Source organism: Protopterus annectens, chromosome 1.part0 (genome assembly GCF_019279795.1).
Source record: "Protopterus annectens isolate FY-2018-M chromosome 1.part0, PAN1.0, whole genome shotgun sequence".
NCBI lineage: Eukaryota > Metazoa > Chordata > Ceratodontiformes > Protopteridae > Protopterus > Protopterus annectens.
This window is the reverse complement of record NC_056725.1, coordinates 646,309,148-646,332,896: the sequence shown is the minus strand read 5'-3', so window position 1 is coordinate 646,332,896 and position 23,749 is coordinate 646,309,148. Positions and strand designations below refer to the sequence as shown.

Genomic DNA, 23,749 nt, shown 5'->3' with positions numbered 1-23,749 from the left:
CTATGCCTCACGGAGAAAGGCAGACCAGAGCTGTTTAGTGCAGAAGCTCAGACGGGAAAGGCCAGCTCTAACAACATCGGAGTAGACCCTGGCTCCTGGATCCGACAAAGACACTACGGATCTGGGACTCATCCTAATCCAAAGGAATAAGAAGAGAACTAGTCAGGGAAACTGTCGCAGTCAAAGACCTGGCTATCTTCGGATCTGAAGTCAACCCTATCATGGCTCTTGGATCCAAGGGCTTCAAAACCATACTACGGATCAGAGAAGGAGATATGACTACATGGGAAGTGGAGGGAAGGTCATGGATCCAATGGGAGACAAAGACAGAATAACCTCCATCTGGAATTGAGCTCTGAGGAGCTTTCTCATCATCCTACCCGTGCTGGCCTCAGAAAGACTTCTGAAAGATCTCACAGAAGAGGTAGTGAACTGTGACCTTGAGTCTCTCCTTGGCGTAGTTTAAAGAAAGGAGGAATGGAGCTGAGGGGATACTGGATCAACTGGGAACCCAGATGAGGAAGTTTGTGGAGACTTGGGTACAAAAGTCAGATCCAAGGTCTGAGGATCTAATAACTCTTTGGGAGACTTAACCAGCATAACAGATGGATCCAATAATTTAGGATCTGAAGTTCTTCGATCTTCTTAGGTGGTTTGTAAGAAGACACTTTGAGAGAGAGTACAGGATTTCTTCTCAGGCTCCAAAAAAGCCTTTAGGTGTTTACTGGAGGTTTGAGCCCCAGAAGCAAAAGATGAGGAAGATGAAGGAAGCAGTCCTTTCAAAACAAGTTTGTTTCTCTCCTCTGCTATTACCCTAGAATTAAATGTGGCACAAATAGAACAATTAGCTCAAAGACAATACATACAAACTCCTTGTGGTCATCAGAATTTTTACCACAAGAAGTGCACTTCTTAAAGTCTGTCACTGTCAGCCATAACTAAGCCAGAGTTTTTTTTTTTTTAAGGAAGGTTAGGGAAAAAAGGAGCTACAAACTACGGTAAAAAAGGATTCCCTTAAACAGGGTAGGAAGGATAGAATAATCAAAGGAAGATGGGTATCAACAATAATATGCCCAAGAATACCAATAAGGTAGAAAATGGGTAGACCTAATGAGAGAAAAGCCAATAAGAGGACAGCAAAAGGGTAACATAAAAAGTCAAATGAAGTACAAAAATACTCAAGTTTCACAAAAAAAAAATTAACAGCAAGCTCTGAGAGAGGACCTCTGTTTATGCGAGATGGCAGCAAATAAGATCCGAGGTATTGTGGGCTGACCAGGGCATTATGAGTAGAGGGAGGGAGGAGCTTGAGAGTTGGATCAGTAAGTCTGTGATATGCGGCCAAGTGGGATCTGTATAGACTGAGAGAGTGGGACAGTCACAGCTGATATGTGGATAGTCTACATTAAAGTGACCTATGATGATAGCTTGCTGATGTTATCAGAGATCCAATATAACATTTCTCTGGGTAACGGGATATTGTTTCCAGAAGAATACAGATGGAAATGATGCATATGCTGTTGTGTTTGATGATTTGCAGGAGAAAGACAGAGAGATAATTATTTCAGCACTGAGAAAAGCTGGTGTGGGTGAGAGGAAAGAAGTGATTTCAAAGGTTTTTGTGTTTTGTACATTATAGCCACACCAACAATTTTCTTATGCTGTCTGTCATTTCTACTGATGTTGCAGCCTGGGGGGAGAACTTCCTAGTCTTTAGTACCTGGTTGTAGCCAGGTTTCTGTGGCTATTAGTATTTCGGGGTGTATGAGGCTATAAAGGCATCTAACTGTGGTAGTTTACCGTAGATGCTCTTAATGGCTATTAGTATGTCATGGGTGTATGAGACTATATAGGCATGTAACTGGAGTAGTTTACTGTAGTTGCTCCTAAGATTTAATTTAATTAAAAACAGACTATTACCTTGGTCGAACGGAACAGGAGTTGTTGGGGTACCTGAGGTGATAGCTGCAACTGTGTAGAGAGGGTCCAGGATTAGGATGTATATCACCATCAAAAGCAAGCTTAGACGAGAGGTATGTGTTGTGAAATAATTTTTTACATTTAGTTTTCACCTTTAAAGTATCTGTGGGTAGCGAGGGTTGTTCTTTTGGTGCATTTGTAACTAAAGAAACTATGGGATGTGATAGAGTACAAGCTGGGTGCTATAGCAGGATGAGCACAGGATGACTTAGAATGATGGTGTTGTGCTCAGGAGGTGAAAGTGAGGTTGGGTAACAACTGTGCATGATAAGATGTGATATGGGCAAGGACAGTACACATAGAAATGGTTAGTGAAACGGCAGCATAATGTAGTTATAGTTAAGAAAAGGAGGTTTGAGACACTTAGTAAATGGTGATAAGCATAATAAATTAATGTACTGTGTTTAAACAGAGGTGGGTAGATGGAATATTAAGAGGAGGAGGAAAAAAAAGAGCAAGGAGGGAATGTGATATAATACAGCTATATACAAGACTGAAGAGCAAATCGGGTGGCTGCAATGTCTACGATTCGTGGTTTTATGGAAGTATAAATGTAGTTGTAGTGGGAGTAGGGTAGGGCAGCAAAGTGAGCCTGAGCTAGGCAAAGACAAACAGAGCAAGTTCCAGCCCCTTAGGGCCAGGGCATTGTCAAAAACAATCAATATAGTTGGCACTTCTAGAGTTTGCATACATGTAACTAAGAGTGCTTACTAGTGTAAATACAAAAGTAAATCTAAAGACTATGTAGCATTAAAGAAGACGACTAAGAACAATAATGTGAGAAAGACAATAATAATAATACAGCAATACAGCAAGAAGTAATCAGTGAAACATCAGAGCATGAAAAAGGGGAAAAGCAAAGCAACATAGAACTGCCTATACAGGCAAAGAGAGAGATTCACAAAAGCAGTAGCTGGAAAGAGCAATTAAAGTACAGGCTGCCAGCAAGAGTAGGGTGCAGCTCATTAATTAGAGGGGGAAGGGGATAGGAAAATAAGGATCTTTTAAATGGGAGAGGGCTGACTGCAAATGTCCCGGTGTTTTAAGTCCATCTTATTCTGACAAAGGCAAACAACTGTATACTTCTTATGTGAGGAACATGAAACATCAGACCACTCCAAAGTAGAACTCAGAAGCCCAAGAGTCTCCCAAAGTATGGATGCTTGGGGGAAGGTGGGGGCAGTATCTTATCTCACCTCGAGTCAGTGAAGGATGAAACTTCAGAATAGGGACACAACTCTTCATACCCTCTTGAGGCTATAATGACCAGACCTCTCAAATGTCCCTATTTTGGAAGAACACACATTTTCAGGCCTGATGTACCATGCACACAATTTACTCAATACCCTTGGCATGTAATTTTTAAAAAACATCTAGTATGTAGAAAACCACACTAAAATACGAACATACTAGTGGCACCAACAATGTAAAGAGAGGACACATCTTTCATCTCCCTTTTTCAAAAACAAAAATGACCTTCTGAGGTAGAATTGTGCAATACACTTTATTAACATCTACAGATGTTACACTGTCTCTGACAATATATTTATACTTTCCACTGTTTTTGTCAGTTTGCTTTTTAAAAGTGTTTCTACATACTATCCTACATTTCTACTGGAAGTGGGAAGAGTTATTTGCTATTTGGTAATTAAATTTTAGCTAATTGTCCCAGATTTTTGTGCTGATTAATTGCCCAGATTTCTGGATGGATGTACCTACTTTTCAAGGGCCTCTGAACTTATTTTCAATGTCTGCAGACTGAGAGGTATGTAACCAATTCAGATCACAAACTGGGGTTACCATGTTCCAAAGATATCTCCAGCATCTAGGAGACCGGATACATAGTTCTGTAAGGTACTTACTGTGAAAAAACTATGCGAGAAAGCATACAAACCATGTAACCCCCCCCCCAAAAAAAATGTATATATATATATATATATATATATATATATGTGTGTGTGTGTGTGTGTCCGTGTGTGTTTGTGCAAAGACAAGCACATGTTTGTATGTCAAGATGCAACAAGAATGTAAAATAAAAATACTGCAATAATCTTAACTGATGACTCCTCCTGGTTGGAACTTACCAGAGAGCAAAGCAACTCTGCTGTGAGAAGATGACATTTGGATTTGAATTATACACTGCATAATTCAAACAGGATATCTCGATTTAATATGGGAATTAAAGCAATTGGCAAAAAAAAAATTGTACATCATACAGCATGTCATTTACTAATTTTGCCCTATAAAGTACCTCACCACAGTTTAACCAAAGTGAGTCTCTCCTTACAGAATTCAACAGGAGTTATTTAGTCAGTAATTGGTTTGTGCCTTCTGCAGAATGCCTACTAAAGTCACTGAATTTATTTTCAGTTACGCTACTTTGTTTTCTGCAATTTCTAGTCAATGGCAGAAAATCCTTCAGTTAGTGACTGTTAGTACTATTTAGCTGTTCAAAGATTTTTTTTATGGAGTCTGTTTCATTTGACATTTAAGAGTGAATATTTACTTGTATATTTGATTTTAAGAGTAAGTAACTTTATTTTAGTAACAATTTTCATTATTAACTTTCAAAATCCTGTAAGTGGCTATTTACTATTGTATTGAAGGATAACTACACTGAGCTGAAGTTTCAGACTTGGCATATGCCTTTCAGAAAGACAGAATTGTATGCCACAGTTACTGTAAGGTATTTTCTTACAGCTGGTTCACATTCAAGAGTGCAGAGCAATCTGTAACCTTGGTCATTCCAGTATCAGTGAACTACTAGAAGAGCAGGAAGGGGGAAAGAAGCACTGACTTTTGAAAGGTAGTACTAGCTACTTTTGGAAAGTATTTTATTTGCATGCATATGCACGTGTATAGTTCAGTATCTGTCCCTGATGTTTCAGTGGTTATAATTCTACTCTTCTGATGTGCGTGAGGACTGAAGCCTACTTCAGTGTGGCTGGTGCTGGTCACTGCAGATGGCAGTAGTATTCATTTGCTATACATTTTAAGGTCATTTAACCTCAAGCATTATTATTATATTCCTAATCAGGACAGCTGTATCAGAAGACTGTAAGCCTTTGTCCCGACACTGACTGGTGGCAGCAGTATGGATACTGAAAAAAGGACTTACACTGGCTAAAACATTGTTTTGGCACAAAAAAGGTATGTATACCCTTGAAGCTAGAAAATTTATAGAACTATACATTACACTACAGTTATGTTACTTTTTAGATATTATATAGTAGTCAGGGAAGAGACAAAGGGACCCCAGAAGGGCATGGCAAAATGTCACCAGCACAAATGGTCAAATAGGGTAAATCAAAGAAACTTTCACATGCTGGTCTAAGGATAAGCTGGAAGCCATTTTGTGTGCAGCTGAAGTTCAGGTCACTGTATTTTGTGGCATACTGTCAAAGACTGCAGGTATACAGCATGCAGCAAAAAGAGAAGTCAATCATACTCAGATGATCTCAAAATGCAGCCAAAGTTGCAGAAACTGGGGCTGGAGGTGAAGCACAAGCAGCTGTGAGGATGAAACCGCATCAAATGCAAAGGAATTGAGAACAGAGAGAGGCCAGAGTTGCAGAAAGGCGCAGACAGTATGAGCACCTGCTACTTGTGCTGAATCTTCACTAGAAGCAAGTGAATAGTAGCAGTGAAAAACAACCATTGCATGCAAAGGTCAGTACTAAACTCCTCAGTATAATTTGACGGTTCTATTCAAGTATCTGAACAAGTGTGTAATAAGCATTCAAAAGAAATGGGGCAATCGGTGAGGTTTTTAACTCTTACAGTCACAGATAAGGCAATGCATACTATCGTCAAGATGAGTGCTAATGACAACCTTGAATTACAGCAGAGTCATACATGCTTTTTATAAATGCTTTAAGCTAATTCCTAGGGTTTACATGGAAAAAAATAACGGAACACAAGAGAAAAGGCAGGGAACAGTGTCAGTTGTTTCACTGCAGAACTAAGTGCATTTTAATAGGCGAGTGACTGAACAACAAATTACTACTTCTATAATGTTGTGTGACCTTATGATATGGCAGCAAGTACTTGGCACGTACTTTGCTTGAGGACATGAGAATTTATATGGCTGACAAGCTGGGAATTTACCTCAGTTAAAGAAAAGGGTATAACGTGTGATCGCTATCTGGCCAGCCTGGCAAAACTGCTTAAGAAGTTTACCCAACACAACACACGGATATAAGGAAAGTGTCCGAACCAGCAAAGTAGGTGTTTCAAAGGTAAAGCAGGAAACCATTGGTTCCAGTACATGCAAATGTTCTAAATTTGATAAATAGGAGCAATATTTGCTTGAGCAGACCACTCCAGTTAGGACTTTACCACTACCCAAAGTTGACTTGGAGTTGAAGCAGGTGGCATGGCTTTAGGATATCCTGGCAGATGTTTCAACAGGAAATAATTCTGATGATACTTTACTTTATATCCATGCAATTATATGTTCCCAGGCCTGGAGGTAGTGCATGACGGTATGCCAGCTAATGCCTACAGCTCCAAACATCAGGGTAAGAGTTAGATGGTAGTAGCAAGTCTGAATCTGAGAACAGCTGTGAAAAGACATTATACTTTCTATGAAAAAGATATTTAGGAGGTTTTCCGAGACATGAACTGCTAGATCCCACCTGAAAAGATTTGGGGGAGATAGCCAAGGAAGCTACTGGATCTCAGGGGCAGGAAAAATCTGTATAGTAGATTAAGGGGTTACAGTATAAAGAATAGACTCCTGAAAGGGGGGAGGCAAATGGGAAGAGGTACAAACAGCCCACTTTCAGGCACTTCAGACTATGGCTCGTAAACGAAAGTTATAGGGTCTATATCACATTGTCGAAGTATTAAAAGTTCGAATCAAAAAAGTTCAAACTTTAGTGATCAAACTTTAATACTTCGAATGTCAAAAAAAAAAAAAAACATTTGAAGACCAAAAAAAAAAAAAAAACGCTCTATGCAAGGGGGCAAGCCCCCCTGCACACCCCACTACTTAAATATACCAACTCCAAGCTCGGACTTCAGTGCAATACAGTGCAGAAATGGAATATTTCCATTTTCTACACTGTAGCACAATCTCGGAGTTGGTATATTTAAGTAGCGGGGGGTGCAGGGGGGGCTTGCACCCCTGCTTACACCCTTCTGATTTTTTTGGGGGGGGTTAAATGCTATTCACATCAATTCGGACTTTTAATAGTTCAATCACCTGTGTTCGATGTTAGTGATTTGAACTATTAAACGTTCGATGATGTGATATAGACTCAAAGTTATAAACTTAAAATGCTAGATTCTTTCATTCATGTCATTTGTGTGTATATGACATGAAACAAGGGTCACTGGAACTGTTTGTTGGATAAAACTGGCAATGTCAGTACTCCAGCATCAAATCCATTAAGAATTTTCCCTCCCATAATACATCTGACCACCAGCTACCTCAGATTTCAGTTGATGCCTAAGATTTAGGTGTGAAAAACAGTCTCTCTTTTAAAAAACAACCAGGCCTAACAAAAGAAAGGAGGATGGAGGGAGAGTTGTATCAGATGGACATGAATGGAGGATGTAGCATTATGGTAAGTACATAACTTTCATATCCTATTCAGTCAGTCAGCTCCAAAACATGGTCAATTATCCCCAGCTATGCACTTCCTGGTGGCTTCATGATAGAGTTTTGCAACAATAGCACCAAAAGAAGTTCAAGCAGTCCAATTCTGTAACGACTTATGAAAGTATGCATAGATGACCAGGTAGCAGCATCACAGATGTCACTTATGGAGTAATACCTTAAGAAGGCTGTGAAGTGACAACAGCCCTAGCTGAATGAGTTTTAGGTTTCTTTGGCAATGTCATCCTTGTTGTGGTAAACAAAGGTAATGCAGTCTGAAAGCCATCTGGAAGGGGACACTTTGGACACAGTGTCCTTCGTTCATAACAGACTGAGACAGAAACAACTGCTCATATTTTCTGAAGGATCTGGTTCTAAGAAGGTAGAACAAGACTGCCTGTGAACATCCACTGTATAAAAAATGTATTCTCCCTTGTTTGAGTAGTTAGGAAGAAATAAAGAAAGATGCAGTGGTTCAGACAAACTGGCTTCTGTAGCTACCTTAGGGATAAAAGAGGGCCTACTTCAGACAGAAACCTATCCCTGTGAAAAAGGACATAAGGTGGGTAAGAAGACAAGGCTTGAAGTTCGGAAACCCACCTGGCTGACGTGAAAGCTACAAGGAAAACAGTTTTCCAAGACAGGAACTTCAATTAAGATGGGGTAGCTGGTTCAAAGAGAGGTTTACTTAGAGTTTGCAACACTATATTCAGATTGCAAGATGATAGAGGGTCTTTGATGGGAGGTCTGAGGAGGAATAATCCTTTCACAAGGGCTTTGCAGGCATTGTGAGAAGGCAAAGAACATTCTCCAAAACCTACATGAAAATTGGAAATTGCCGTCATTTGGTCCATGACTGTCAAAGTTAAAGCCAGAGTGGAAGAGAGACTCAAAGAAGTGAAGCAAGTCAGAAACAGTGGCAGAGAATGGGTCAATATGTTGACTATACACCCAAATGGAAAATCATTTCTACTTACTGTTGTAGAGTCTATAAGTAGACTCTTTCTGTGAAGCAGTGAAGATTCTAACAACCTCTGTTGGGAGAGTGATCCATGGCCATTACCAAAACTGCCTGGGAAAGTTTTCCCAAAGGTGTGAGCGAATAGATAGAGGCTGGGATCTAGAAATCAAAGGAGTTTCCATAAGTGCAATCTCAGTAGGGGATCCAGACTTGTCCAAGCCAGATTGGGGCTATGACGATGGCGCTTGCCTTGCACTGCACTACTTTCTAAAGAAATTTGGGGATCAGAGGAAGGGGTGGATAGGCATAAAGTAGCCCCAGAGGCCATTGCTATGATAGAGCATCCCTTGGTGATTGTTCGGGGGAGGAATCAAAGCAAAAAACTTGCTGCACTTGGTGTTCTGTGGAGAAGCAAACAGATTACAGCAAGGAGTGCCCCAACAATTGAAATATGACTGGCTTTTGATGGCTTGAAGTACCGCTTATTATGCATGAGGAGGATCCTGCTGAGTCTGTCCACCAAGCAACTGGAAACTGAGGATGTGTGTTGTCATAAGAAAGCTATTTGAGGCCACTACCCATTGCCGGACCCTCATGGCTAACCAACACAAGGGGTAAGATCTTGTTTCCATTATGTACCAAACTACTGTCATAGTGTCCATTTGTATAGAGATCATAAAGTTCCTGCAACACTAGGACAACTGCCCTCAACTCCAAGACACTCGCGTGTGAATTTGCACCTATATCTGACCAGTGACCTTGGATCATCCTTCTTTCGTAATGACTCTCACCCAAGAGTGGCAGTGTCCATGGTCACAGCTGCTACATGATTTTGGGGGGGGGGGGGTCAAAGAGAGTTTGACCACCAATACCAGAGGGGAAAGTCAACCACCTCCTGGGATGACATTTGCATGAATTTGTGATGGATGCAGTTTTGCACAGGGAGTGCATGTGCTAAGACCACTAAGCCCAAATAAGCCACTGTAAAACTCTCATGTGAAAGCATTTGCACTTGACCACTATTATTGAAGAAATTTAACAGCACCTCTGAAGACCATGTTGACAGCATTCATGGACCAGTTTAAGCAAGAGTGAGACAAGTACCTGTCCTTCACGGTGTCCAGGAATAGTGCATGTGTATTAGGCACTTACCATACCTGTACATTTTTGAGTACACTCAATGTTGCAGTCACCACTTCTGGGATTACTGCCTGCAGCAGCCCCATGAGCCAGCACAATTTTCAGAGCTTTATCTTCCCCTTCTTGGCCCTGGTATGCTCATTCCGCTCAGATGTCGAGATTGCTGGTACATGAGGAACATCAGCTGATGCGACCTTCTGAACTTTCTTGTTCTGGTTGACCTAGGAACTCAACTATTACCCCCACACAAGTAAAATTAGGGGATCCATCTCTAGAAACAAGTATTTATGTAAAAAGCTACATCAAGCATCTCTAACTTCTTAGCTACGTAAAAGGAAGGACAGAGTCTGGTGAAAAAAATGAGACAGAAGGTACTAAAAATAAGGTATAACGTGTGCCCAACCCAAGGACGCCAAGCAGAAAACAATAGGGAAAGATGCAGGGGGGGGGGGGGGTTACGGACCACAATAGTGAACACACACTTCTTCTTCTGGCTGCTCCTGTTAGGGGTCGCCACAGCAGATCAACTGTTTCCATTTCTTCCTGTCCTCTGCATCTTGCTCTGTCACACCAATCACCTGCATGTCCTCTCTCACCACATCCATAAACCTTATCTTAGGCCTTCCTCTTTTCCTGTTACCTGGCAGCTTCACACACTAACATCTACAATTACAGTAAAATCCTAACACAACTATACTATGGTATTTCTAACATCTGCTACTGCAGTCACTGCTTTTGGGAAGACTCCCAGTGCATTAAGACCAGTGGGCAGCTGGCCCTGATTAGGCCCTCTGGACATCAGACTTGGAAAATAGCCATGGCAAACCAAGCCAATTCAATACATCCCCAGATGATCTCAAGCTGCAGCTTCAGCTGTGGAAACTGTAGAGGGAGGTGAAACATTGGCAAGGAGCTGCCACTTGCTCTAACTCACTAAAGGAAGGAGACCCTGTTCTTCAGTTCAGGCCCCAAAATGTAATGTTTGAAAAAGGTGCAGGCAGACTACCATATAGCTGCTCCTAAAACAGACTGGGTATCCACTTTCTGAGGAACACTGTTTGCTGCTGTGGCTCTAGCGAAATAGACCTCAGCACCCCTATATGGGATGGCCAGTATCTTAAAGCAATGGTGATGTAGCCCCCATAAGGGTGGCCTTACAGCCAACTCAAGTAATTACAAACGTATCAGCCTTACACGCCTAATCTATAAAGCCATGGAATGTATTATAACTGACTGCATTTTGTTAAAGAATCTTGTTCGACATGATCCCCAACAGTTCGGCTTTATGAAGGGAGATCCTCTCTACTTAATCTTGGAAATGTCTTCAGACTGGTTACTCAGGCTGTAGACGGTGGCCATACAGTGCATGTGGTGTTCTTGACCTGGCTAAGACCTTTGATACTACTGCCCATGCTGGAATCACACAAAGTTAAATGCTTTAAAAGATTAACCATATATGGTAATATGGATAGCAAACTGGCTGAAAGCCAGAACCCACACAGTGCAAGCTGCAGGTGCTTCATAAGATAGAATGAATAAAAGTCACTAGCTGTGTCTCTCAGGGCTCTGTGCTAGTACCTCTCCTTTTTGTTACTGATTTCTTAGATCTCTAAGCACAGATCCAAGACCTCTTGTCTAACAAAGTTAGCAGATGACTTCAAACTGGACTTGCTGTTATATCAACCTACGTCACCCAAACACTCAAGATTAACTCACCTGAGTAAATTCCTGGCACACTAAAAATGGGATTAAGTTAAATGCTGAGAGCTGTAGGATCATCACTTTTGGTAGACGATATCATCCATCTTCATACTGTCTAAACATACCTCTGCAAAATGACAGTGTAGTCCAGGACCCAAGTACCGGCTTTGATAGCTCCCTCTCTTTTGACCATGATGTAACAAAAGTTGCCAAAAAGTCCTTTATTTGGCTCAGCTAATCCTCAAAGTATCATTAAGGTCTACAGAGGTAATCACTATCTTATACTCTGAACTAATCAGGCCAATGAAGGTGTACAGTGTCCCCTCTTGGATGCATCTTACTAAACATATTTAACAATTAAAAAGACCCACAAAAGTTTCTAACCAAAAAGATCATAGGCTTAAAGTATCTCTTAGCTACCAAGAGAGGGTGGAGGCTCTATCCCTTTATTCAGTATCTTACAGACTTCTAATGGGAGATCAGTCTTGCTTCCTACACCATTAATGACCAAACTGTCCTGGGCTCCCTGTTTCTCCACAAGTCCAATATCGCCACCAATACTAGAACCAGGGACCTACATCTTCACCAACACATAAATAAAACACAATGGATGGAGAGATTTACAACCCAGACCCTCCCAGGTTTCTAGAATAAACTTCCCATGCATGTTAGGCAGTGCAACTCACGATTTTTCTTTAAACAAACTAGATGACAGGATGGGTATCTACAAATTTACTCCAGAACAGACTTATATGGCTTTCCTAGAGAAAGAAGATGCAGCCAAAGGGAGAGTACTGGAATATCCATGAATCTATAATCTAAATAATTAAGCTTCTGTTGTCATTTGTAACAAAGTATGCTGGGAATGGAAGCGAAAAGAGCAAGCCCACGAGGGGGGGGGGGCAGATATACACACAGACATGGACAGCTAAGTCTACCACAACACTATGACTTTTTAATCACACTGATGCAACAGGAATGTGCTACTGAAGAGTCAGTGGCTTTGTTGCATCATTTTCTTCAGTAACTTTGAGCTACTTATGCATGCACCCTTGCAGTCTTGCATGCAGTACAGCTGTGTAAGGAACAGCAGAAGTTCAATTAAGGAACTTACCACAACAGCATATACTTAAGTAGTTGTAATTAAAACTGTCATTTCCACCACAAAAGGCTTGACATTCGGCGAAACTTGCAGATTTCAGCACCTTTCCACTGGCTGGGATGACACTGGCCCACTCCCAGTATAAATGTGGCATCAGCCTGTACTACCTTTGGTTCTTTCTTATGCAAAGAGCCCCAGGAATGGTTTGCTAGGCTGCCCACTGCACACACTTCAAATATGTTGGGAGCTCTCCTATCACTTGCTCACTATGTCCTGCTAAAAGAGCCTACAGATACTGTCTCTCCCAGAGGTACCACACTAAAATAGATGGAAACCCTACAGAAACTAACAGTCTGCTACATAGTTGCAAAAGGTGTCCTGTGAGCTGGAAACTTTTGGAAGCAAAAGTGGCACTAAAAGTGACAACAACGTCACTGTAAAGTGTCAGTAACCATGATGCCAGTGAAACAGGCAAAGTTCAGGAGGTACAGAGTCTACAGAAGGCTGTTGGGCAGAATATATAGTAACACTGCCGCTAAAGCAACAGTCACTCATCAGGAATCTGGAAATGTATTCACATCCTTAAATGGGAAATGGCATAAAATCTTTGGGCCTAAGGTTAACTGGAACCTAGTCAGCTGCAAAAGGAAATATGGAGACCAATGATAATTCAGGATTTAAGAGTAAAAGTCCCACAGCAGATGCACATAGACAACAAGAAGGGAGACTGTAGATGCAGAAACATCTGTGCAAAGATGTCTGCAAACCTGTCCCTACATGAAGCCATCATATAGGCATCCAAATTTCTCTAAAGATGTCTCAGGATACTTCCTCCTGAATATTGATGCACTTAGGCAAACAAGGTAGACTACACTAAAACATGTTTTGCTCTTGTTTGTGCTTGTTAGTATCAGAAGAGTCTAGCTATACTTTGCAACACTCAGGTAACCAAATTACCAGATATAAATTCACTTTGGGATTAAATACAAAATACCACATATAAATTTACATTGGGATTAAATACAAAATAAATGTTTAATTTTTTTTAAATAAAGTTTTAAGGTTATAAAATAATTAAGGAACTATTAAGGCAAAGAAGGGAATTATGCCAGATTTATATGGTGGTTAGGTCATTGCTCAGTTCCTGTCACAGTCCTCAACACACTATAGTACAATCTAGAACCAGGAAAAAAAAACACAGACTTTAATTTATCAGCTGAAGTAATCAGATTTCCAAAACATCAGTTTAAATATAATGTGACACAATGCACAGCAGCACAGAGGTTAGCACTGTTACCTCACAGCACTTGGTCCATCTTTGATTCCTGAGCAGTGTGCCTTTTTTGCAGTCACTGTATCTTCCCCATGTCTATGTGGGCTTTTTGCTGGGTGTTCTGATTCTCTCTCTCAACTCAAATGTGAGATATGCTACAGCTGAAACAGCATTCCTCCAAAATGCCTGTGTGCACACATGTGAGTTGTGAGCTTATGTATGTTCTGTAATGGTCTGTCACTCAATTCAGCATAATTTCTGCTGTCATGTGCTCGATGAGTGAAAGGACAAAGTCTGGCTCATAGGCAACACAGGACTGGATTACGCAGTTAATAGAAGAATGTGTGTTAAAGAAACAAATCACTCATTTGAAAAGATGGTGAGAAAAAATCTAAAATGTGAAGCATAAAAACTGCATCAAAACCTTACAAACCATAAATTGCAGAAGCACTCCATAACGGCCAAAGGAAAGAAACAGAGGGATGGGAGAGGATATGCCCTACCTTGTTATACCAAAAGCCATAACAGTATCAACTCCCCACACACCTACAAAGCAACAGGTATTGACTGGTTGCTGCAGGTGCTGCACCAGCTGAAAAACACACCTCAAGAGAAGATCTTGAGCAGCTCTAACAAAAGGTAGAGGGCATGAAATCCAAAAAATGTAAGCATGGCTGTCTATAAAAAGAAGAGGCGGGTCTGAAATGTAATTTATGTACTTGAAGAGAACATAACAATTGACATTGCTTTCTACTGCCATTCAAATCATCTTTTTTGCTCAATAAACAATTCTCACCACCAAAAACCTGTGTAGTGCAGCTGAATGAAGCACCATCACATGGTCAAACCTGAAAACAGTAAAACACAGGTCTGTGTGCTTCCTGTTTTCATATATGGACAATAACTTGCAAAGGCTTCTGCCATCAGTTACTCTTAAAGGAGAACCACGTCCACAGAATCATAAAAACATGTTTATTTCATAGTGCTTTGGTGTTTCCTACATTTTAACACCACTCTGGGACTATTTACAGGTTTTTGAAATATTTTTATATGTAATTTCTGAGTCTGATCACATGGGCTTTGGCATCTTGAAGTCATTCTGACTGTTTAGTTTGCCTCTAGGTATCCCACAATGCAAGTGCTTGTCTGTGAAAAGTTACATCATGTGGGCCTCTTTCTTCCTAAAGCTCATGTCACTGCTGTCTTTCAGTCAGTTAGTTTTAAGCAACATTTCATGCCATTCAATGACTACTTAAAACACAAACAGTGCAAATGCCACAGAACAGACTTTCAAAGTGCTTTTTACTGCTGCTTCCTTTTAGAATAGCTAAACTGCAGTTTTTTTTTGTGAAGCCTGAATTGTACTAGTTTGACTCATCTTCCATCCCCCTTCACACCTAACTTCCCTAGCTGTCAAAGTGCTAAGGGTAATACGAGCTGTTACCTGCTGTGATTGACCGCTCACAGCAGGAGACTTGACTCAGGTACTGTTTCCTTGTTCTAGCCTTTACTTTCTATATGGGTAGGGGAAGGACCAGGGAGCTGTGACATCACAGCATGGATGGGTTTTAGGACAGTTATGATGACTTCAGTTTGGGGAGCGAACTGGCCAGAAAACTACCTGTATTCAGTGGCCTTGATGACATCAGTGAATTGGAGACTTTTTCAGGGCAGTTCTAGTGGAGAGAAACAGTCAATTTAAAATATTTTAAATGCTGTGTTGCTGTTTATTCATAGCAGGGACAATAAGTAGGGAGATAAAGGGCAGAGAACTTGAGAATTTAATAACAGAACCCCGTTGTTAAGTACAGTTCAGTATACTCCAGTTCCTTCATAGTGCTCTGCATTTACTACTTACATGCTTTAACCTTTTCTCAGATTTTGAAAGCACATTTGTTGAAACAACCTTAATTAGTGAATCCAGTCACACACCTTCATTCATTATGAAATCTTATCAATTACCAAGGCTTGTACTGTACCATAACACTGGAAGTACAAAACGTGCAAACAGTTTTCACTCTTATTCCTGCAGTCGCCAGTACTGTAAGATCTACTTCCATTTTATTTTCTAATCTATTACAGTTCAAACAAGCATTTCAAAATGAAGCAGTAATTGTTGCAAGTGTTAATATGTCATAAATCAGTTACTTACTTAAGTCTGTTAACGAGTTTAGCGGATCGTTTTGCAAAACACTGCTTAATCATCACAAGAAAGGTCATTGCATTATCAGGGGTTAAAGCTCCAGAAAACAAGTTTTTATGAGGAGTCAATCTCACCAAACATAGGTTGTCATTTGGCAACTGTGAGGACAACACAAAAAAACACAATAAATAAATGATGAACTTAAACAATTTAAAGATAACCAATGTACCTGACAACAGAGCAGTAACTTGATCCAATTCTACTTACAAAACTTTTCATGTACATCAGAGATTAAAAAGAAGCACAGTTATGGAAGGACATAGAATCACAGAAGAGTCTCATGTAATGCTTAGGATACAAATATTTATTTGGAATATGGTCAATGTATCAGGAACAAAAAGTACAGTTGTGTGCACTTATCATAAATGTAGATGTTCGAGTGTATTCACTGTTGCAGTCATTATATTTGGGTAATCTGCTGACAGGTTGCCCTCAGTCGGCCTGATTAACAAAGTCCTGGGTCCTGTGTCAGTTGCTGTCCCCCTTCTTCCATGATGTCAGGTCGTCAGGACTCTAAAATATGCAGCCGATGCCATTACATCAGTTTTTCTTGCCCCAGATGTCAGGTGCCTCCCCAAATGGGGAGCAAATAAAATTAAAAACACAAAAAATATACCTCCAATCCCAAAAGCAAATACACCAAAAGGGCTTTTAAGCATAGTGAAAGAAAGTAGAGGTATAGTCAGAGAAAAATAGGGGGATGGAGGGAGGGTAACCGGGACTGCAACAGTGAATACATTCGAACATCTACATTTATGGTAAGTGTACACAACTGTACTATGTTCTTCGTGTTTCACTGTTGCAGTCATTACATTTGGGTAGATTCCCAAAGCTATGGTTGGGTGGAGGGAATTATACAGCATTAGGACCAGCTATAAGGCCCTGCAGGACAGCAGTGGCAAAGCCAGCTCTGGATTTAGAGAAGAAAGGTAAATGGTAATGTCTGGTGAATGTATGAACTGAGCTCCAGGTAGCATCTTCTAGAATGTCTCTGATAGGAACACCTCTGAGAAAGGCTGTAGAAGTAGATGCAGCCCTGGTGGAATGAGATCGGATCCCCTGGGGGATAGTTTTACCATGGTGCATATAGCAGAAATGAATACAATGGCTTATCCATTTGGAAATAGTCTGCTTTGAAATAGCCTTTCCCTCTGCCCCTGCAGCAAATGCCACCGGTAGTTGTTCAGATTTTCTTTGAGATTTTGTCTTGTTTAAGCAAAATCTAAGTTGTCTGTGTACATCCAATGAATGCAGAATCCGCTCCCCCTTGTTCTGTGGATTGAGAAAGAAAGTTGGCAAATGAATGGTCTGATTAAGAGCCACACTGGATACCACACCTTAGGCATGAAGGATGGATTTGTCCTGAGAGACACCCTGTCCGCATGAAAAATGATGAAAGACTCCACTGCCATAAGAGCCTGTAATTCGGAAATCCTTCTAGCTCAAGTGACTACTAAAAGGAAAGCTGTTTTCAAGGAGAGAAATTTTAAGTCTGCAGTAGCAGCTGGCTCGAAAGGAGGGAGAGTACGTTTTTCCAATACAAAATTGAGGTCCCAGGCAGAGGTTGGAGCTCTCCTGGGTGGTCTTAAGTTTTTGGCCCCTCTGAGATATTGCTTTAGCAGAGGATGAGAGAAGAGGGGAGGTTCTGTGTTGTAATGAGCTGAAATGGCTGAGGCATGGATTTTTATGGAAGAAAAGGACAGGCCCTTGTGAAGCATCTCAGTTAAGTATTGTAAAATCTGAGGAATATTGGGCATTGCTGTGCTTATCCCTTGTGATTGATTCCAGGCACAGAATCTTTTCCATTTGTCAACATAAGATTTTCTAGTACTAGGCCTTTTTGCCTCCAAAATGACATCCATCACAGGTTTGCTGAGGGATGCTAAGGGTGAATTTAGGTGATTAGCCACGCTGCAAGATTCAAAGTTTGGAGCTGAGTGTGCAGAATTTGGTTGTTCTGCTGAGACAGTAAGTAAGGTGTCTGAGGCAGGTGCCACGGTGGAAGGAGTGATACATTGCGCAGGAGTGGGTACCAGTGTTGGCGAGGCCAGTCTGGAGCAATCAAATTAATTTTTGGTTTGTTCTGTTTGACTTTTAGTAGAACTTTGAAGAACAGAGGCAGAGGGGGAAAGGCATAGACTGATAGGTTTTTCCAGCTGAAGGATACAGCATCCACTTTCCAGGCTTTTTTGTGATGAGTTCTTGTGCAGAATTTGTCCAACTGATAGTTCTGGGGTGAGGCAAAAAGATCTATGTCTGGACTCCTCCATTTGCATGTCAACATGTTGAAAATCCGTGGTTCCAGTTTCCATTTGTGTGGGTCCATGAAATTTCTGCTTAGTTCGTCTGTCAGGGTACTCAGCTTTCCTGGCAGGAATTGAGCTTGTAGTTGTATCTGGTAGGGCAAGGCCGTGTTCCACAATGCCATGGCTAGTCTGCAAAGGGGATAGGAATGTGTACCCCCCCCCCTGCTTGTTTATGTACCATATAACTGTGGTGTTGTCTGTCTTTATCATTAATTGTCCTGGATGAAGGTAGTCCTTGAAGGCTGTCAGTGCATTCTGTACAGCTAGCATTTCTTTTTGATTGATATGAAGGTGCATTTGATTTGGGCTCCATTTGCCCTGAATGCACTTCCCTGCCAGATGAGCCCCCCAAGCATAGTCTGATGCGTCTGTAGTTAGGGTTTGGGTGGCAGGGGGTGGAGTGAATGGCAGTCCTTTGTTTTGGTGGCAGGCCTCTGCCCACCATAGGAACTCTAGTTGCAGGCAAGGTATGATAGGAATCATTGTTTCCAGGCTGTGACAATGTTGACTCCATAAACTTTTTAAGTACCACTGAAGTTTCCTCATATGTAGTCTTGCATATGGAATTAGAAGAATGCAGGAGGCCATTGTGGAAAAATACTGAAGTCAACATATTTTGTATTCTGTATTTAAAGGGTTAAGCAGAAAAATGTTCACTGCGTGCAAACTGAAATGTTCTGGAAAATGTTGATCACTGAGGAATGCAGGAGTTAATCTTAAACTACTGATAAGGAAGTTAATGGTGCAAGAATAACTGTGGTACTGGCTGGTAAAAACAAGTAATCAAACTATCAATTTTAATGAAAGTCCTCTGTGCTACGTGTATGTACGTGCAGGAGGGTCTATATAAGGAGAACTTAAAGTACAAGTAGCCAGACTGCTGGCATATTACTATCATGTAGCAGATCTCCATGCATGTAAAATAAAGCTGTTTTACTTGCTTACAAGAACTTGGTGTGATTCTTCCAGAATATGTTAGAAGAGTAAAATCTTTCGACATAACTGGCGCTCAACGCGGCCCCTGCACGCGAATCGAACAAAGAGAGGCTGAAAACCTGCGCAGGTGGAGAGAGATCAGGCTCTCCTCGAATGAAAGACCTCCAACTGAAACAGGTTGAAATTAGAGGCCAGTCACTCTTTCCAGATTCAATCCGTGAGGTGGCAGCTTAAACAGGGCGGAGGAATCACAAAGGTAAGCAAAAAGAAAAGCTATTTTTGTTGTTTCTGATTGGAATTTTTGTCTAAATTTTAAGGGACTAGTCAAGGGAGAAATTGAATTTTCTCAAAGTATAAGGGTATATGTGAATAGATTCCATATACAAGAGATCTCAGGAACAGGAATAGTTTCTCGTAAGAGAAATGGGAACAGGAACCAGTTGCCAAAGGCGACCTACAAAACTGAAGATGAAAAGTTTATGTTTGATTTACACCCAAAGAATGTAAAGTATTTAGATAAATGGAAAAAGAACATGGGTTTAGTGGATGTTTAAATAAGTCAGAATGTCAAAATCTAGTAAGATTACTGCAAACAGGCAGGAAATAAGACAAGGAAGCAAAAGAAGGTAGGGATTCCCAGGCACAGAAATGGCTGGAGGAAGCAAATAAAAACATAAGGAACAAAATTTGAAAAAGGGTGTGGTAATTCAAGTGAAAAAGATGTGTACTTTGTTCAAAAGGAAGATAATGAAACTTCCATAGTCAGTCGTAGTCACCAGAATCCTCGCCCCTCCCATCCAGTATCCAGACCCTGCACAGGTTATTGAGGTGCCCCGACCAGGACCCACCGCAATACCAGGCTTCGTGAGTGTCCCCACGCCACGTATTATATTACAGAGAGAGCCTGCCAACACTCTTGACTTACAGCGGAAGTATTAGGAGAGAAGGGGACTGGAAAATTAAGGAGAAGGTAGATCAGGAAGGAGAGGAATACCCACTGATAGAAGTGGCAAATCCTCAAGCTGGCGAGAAGGCGAGGGTCCTACCATATTGGTCTACCGACCGTGGACCCGTGATGATATCCAAAAGCGGTAGAGGGATTCCCCATCCAAAAGTAGATATGCGTAAATTCCATACAGACGTAGGGGCATGAGAATGAGTTATAGATTAAACGCTGCAGAATTTGAACAAGTAATAAGGCAAATCCTAGGACCTGATTGGCACCTTATTTGCGGAACTTGGGACCCCTGCTACCAGAGGAAGGGGAGCCTTGCCGCTTAACTCCGAAGTGTGTAGAACCAGAATAAAGACTCTCCTAGATAAAATAGAAGAACATTGGAAGCCCAAAGCAGATTGGACTTGCATTAATCAATGCGTTCAATCAGATGACAAACCAGACAATTATCTACATCGCCTCACACAATGTTTTGATGCTCATAGTGGGTTGATTAAGGCAGAAAATCAGGCCAATGACTCGCCCTATGAACAGCAACTGAAAAATGCATTCCTAAAGGGCTGCAAGACAGCCATTGGTAACTTTATACAAAAGCATATGATCACACACAGGACAGCTGCCTACAGCCCCTTATGGATTATGCTAGACATGCTGAGAAATACCTGAAGGAAAAAAAAATAAAAAGCCCAGACTTTTACAGTTAGTGAAGATGGAACTTTAATGTTAGTTCAAGGTTCCAAATCGCGGAAGAGGGCGTGGCAGGGGAAGAGGACGAGGACGGGAGGCATAAGTCATTCTGAGGATTTCGAGGGTAGGCAAAAGAGGGGAGTGTTTTAAGTGTGGTAAGAAAGGACATTTCGCCAGAGATTGCAGAGGACCGGAGAAACCGATGGTTGCTTCCGTGGCACCGCATGACTATATGATGGTCAAAAAGACGTAGATGGAGGGTATGAGGAAGAAGAAGAAAGTGAGAATGGGGAAGTAGGTACAAGTGAAGATGATGGGTGGGGACAGGAAATGGCAGAAAATGAGAAATATCAAATGGTAAATCTAACAGCACTAGCATCAACTATGCAATTGGAATCCCAACCAGTGATCACATTGCAAGTTGAGGGCCGAGACATAGAATTTCTTTGTGACTCAGGGGCTTCTAACGTTAGTCAGAAGTACTGCCATATCATCCGATGTTACCTCGGATGAATATGTGCTTGTAAAAGCAGCAAATGGTCGATTTACAAAGAGCCATTGTCCAAACCTCTGTGGTTTACCGACCCAGAGACGAACCAAACCATACGGTTCCGAGTAATAATTTCAGAAATCTGCCCAGTACATTTACTAGGAAGAGATTTAATGCAAGTGTTCGGTATAGCAGCCGCCCCCACCTCCACGGGATGGTGGCGAGGAGAATAGAACTGAATAGTGCAATGCTATTAGAGGGCAGGGAGATCTACATTACTGGTATAGTAATGATTTGATAGAGACAGGCCCCCAGAGTGTAGTGACGGCTCTTACAAATTTGGCATTAAGCAAATACGGCATAACAAATCCAAGGTGTCAGATCCATTACATTGCACAATGTATTACAGAAGATGTGCCGGACCTGATTTAGAATACGAAAAGAAATTTCTTAGTTTTAAAGTCACCAAACTAGTATTGCATAGCCTTTTTGGGACACACTAGGTAATTCTGCAGTCACATGTAGCCTTACAAGGGATATGCAGCTGCTGTATAAGAATGAATTAACCACACATATTTCAGTCACGGAGGGTGAAGGAATGTCATGGTACCTCGTGGGTAAGAAAATAACTGAATGGGTAGGATGGACACCAGAACAGTTGGCAGGTAAGGGCATTCAGGTTCAAAACTTAACTGGGTTACACAAGCCAGACCGACCGCGCCTCAGGGAAGACAAACCGATACAATCCCCTGGGACATTATGACTATGTCTCCTTACCCCCATGGAAGAATCTCAATTGCAGATGATTCCAAACTCATTATGGTCGCAGGGTCAGCACGATATCGGACTGATTAGAACGGCAGGACAGGTAAAGATTACACCCAAGTCAGAATTTAGACCTCATAAACGGCAGTATCCCTTGAGCAGAAAGGCAGAGGAGGGCATTTTACCGTAATCACAGCACTTTTGAAAGCTGGAGTATTAATTCTGTGCACAGACTCACCGTAATACGCCCTTATTTCCAGTAAAACCGGATGGGACATGGTGGATGGTACAAGACTTACAGGCAATAAATGCCGCGGTGGTACCTCGGCCCCCATAGTCCCGGATCCGTCTATTCTGCTGAACGATATCCTTCCAACGGATAACTACTTTTCTGTAATTGATATCAGTAATGCCTTTTTCTCTATTCCCTTGCAGGAAGATAGTAGATTTTGGTTTGCATTTACGCTTATGGGCAAGCGTTATACCTATACCAGGTTACCGCAGGGATACTGCGAAAGTCCCACCATCTTCTCACAAGAGATGTCCACCAATTTGGCTCAGTTCCAACCAGCCCAAGGGTGCCACCTACTGCTGTACGTGGATGATATCCTCCTGGCGCGACTACGGAAGAACTCTGTAAGTCCGAGACTATTCGACTACTACAGTTTCTGGCACACGAAGGACATAAGGTAAATAAGTCTAAGTTACAATTTTGTAAATTAGAAGCACGTTACCTGGGTTATACTATCTCTGGGAAGGGCAGGCGATTAGATGACAGCAGAAAGAATGCTATTTTACAAGCCCCATGCCAACTACAAAAAAGAAATGATGTCCTTTTTAGGCATTACGAACTTCTGTCGTAGTTGGATTCCCAACTACGCCAAGAAGTGCACCCGCTTATCAGACTTAATTTTGCAATACCGATGGCGGCAAAGATTTGCTGCACTGGACAGACAAGGCAGTACAGGCATTTACTAGGATCAAGCAACTGATAGCTGGGTCAGCAACATTGGGGTTTCCAGATTACAGTAAGACCTTTATACAGACTGTAGATTGCAAGCAGGGATTTATGACATCTGTTTTAATGCAAATGTATGGAGATAAGTTAAGACCATTGGCATTTTACTCTAGCAAATTAGACTCAGTAGCACGAGCATTACCACACTGTGTGCAAGCAGTAATTGCAGCCGCTTTGGCGGTACAAGCGTCTGCCATGTTGGTATTGTTCCATGATCTTACGTTAAAAGTCCCGCACTCTGTAGCAGTCATCCTTCTGCAGGACAAGTTAACATTTCTGTCACCTAGCAGACATTTATCTTGTATGACTACGCTGTTATCGCAGCCACACATGACAATTGAGAGATGCACTACCTTAAATCCAGCGACATTGCTACCTGTTGCTGAAGACGGTATTCCGCATGTATGCTTAGATCTCATACATTCTAAAGTTCTACCAAGACCGGATCTTAAAGATCAACCCTTACTACATGCGGACTGGACACTGTTTGTAGATGGGTCAGCACGCAAAACAGAAACAGGCACCACGCAGGTAGGGTATGCAGTTACTACTGCAACTCAGATAATAGAGGCAAGACCACTCCCGGGAACTTATCCGCCAAGCAGCGGAACTGATTGCTGTGACAAGGGC

General features: G+C 41.5%; 1 protein-coding gene across 2 annotated transcripts in view; it reads right to left on the bottom strand.

Annotated features, from left to right (window-relative positions):
* Positions 1-23,749, bottom strand: part of TFB2M (transcription factor B2, mitochondrial) — a 433,306-nt gene that overhangs the window by 24,481 nt on the left and 385,076 nt on the right. For both annotated transcript variants that reach the window (XM_044061929.1, XM_044061932.1), the window contains one exon: positions 15,912-16,060. In XM_044061929.1, the coding sequence (XP_043917864.1) occupies positions 15,912-16,060 (149 nt within the window). The remainder of the gene's footprint in view (positions 1-15,911; positions 16,061-23,749) is intronic.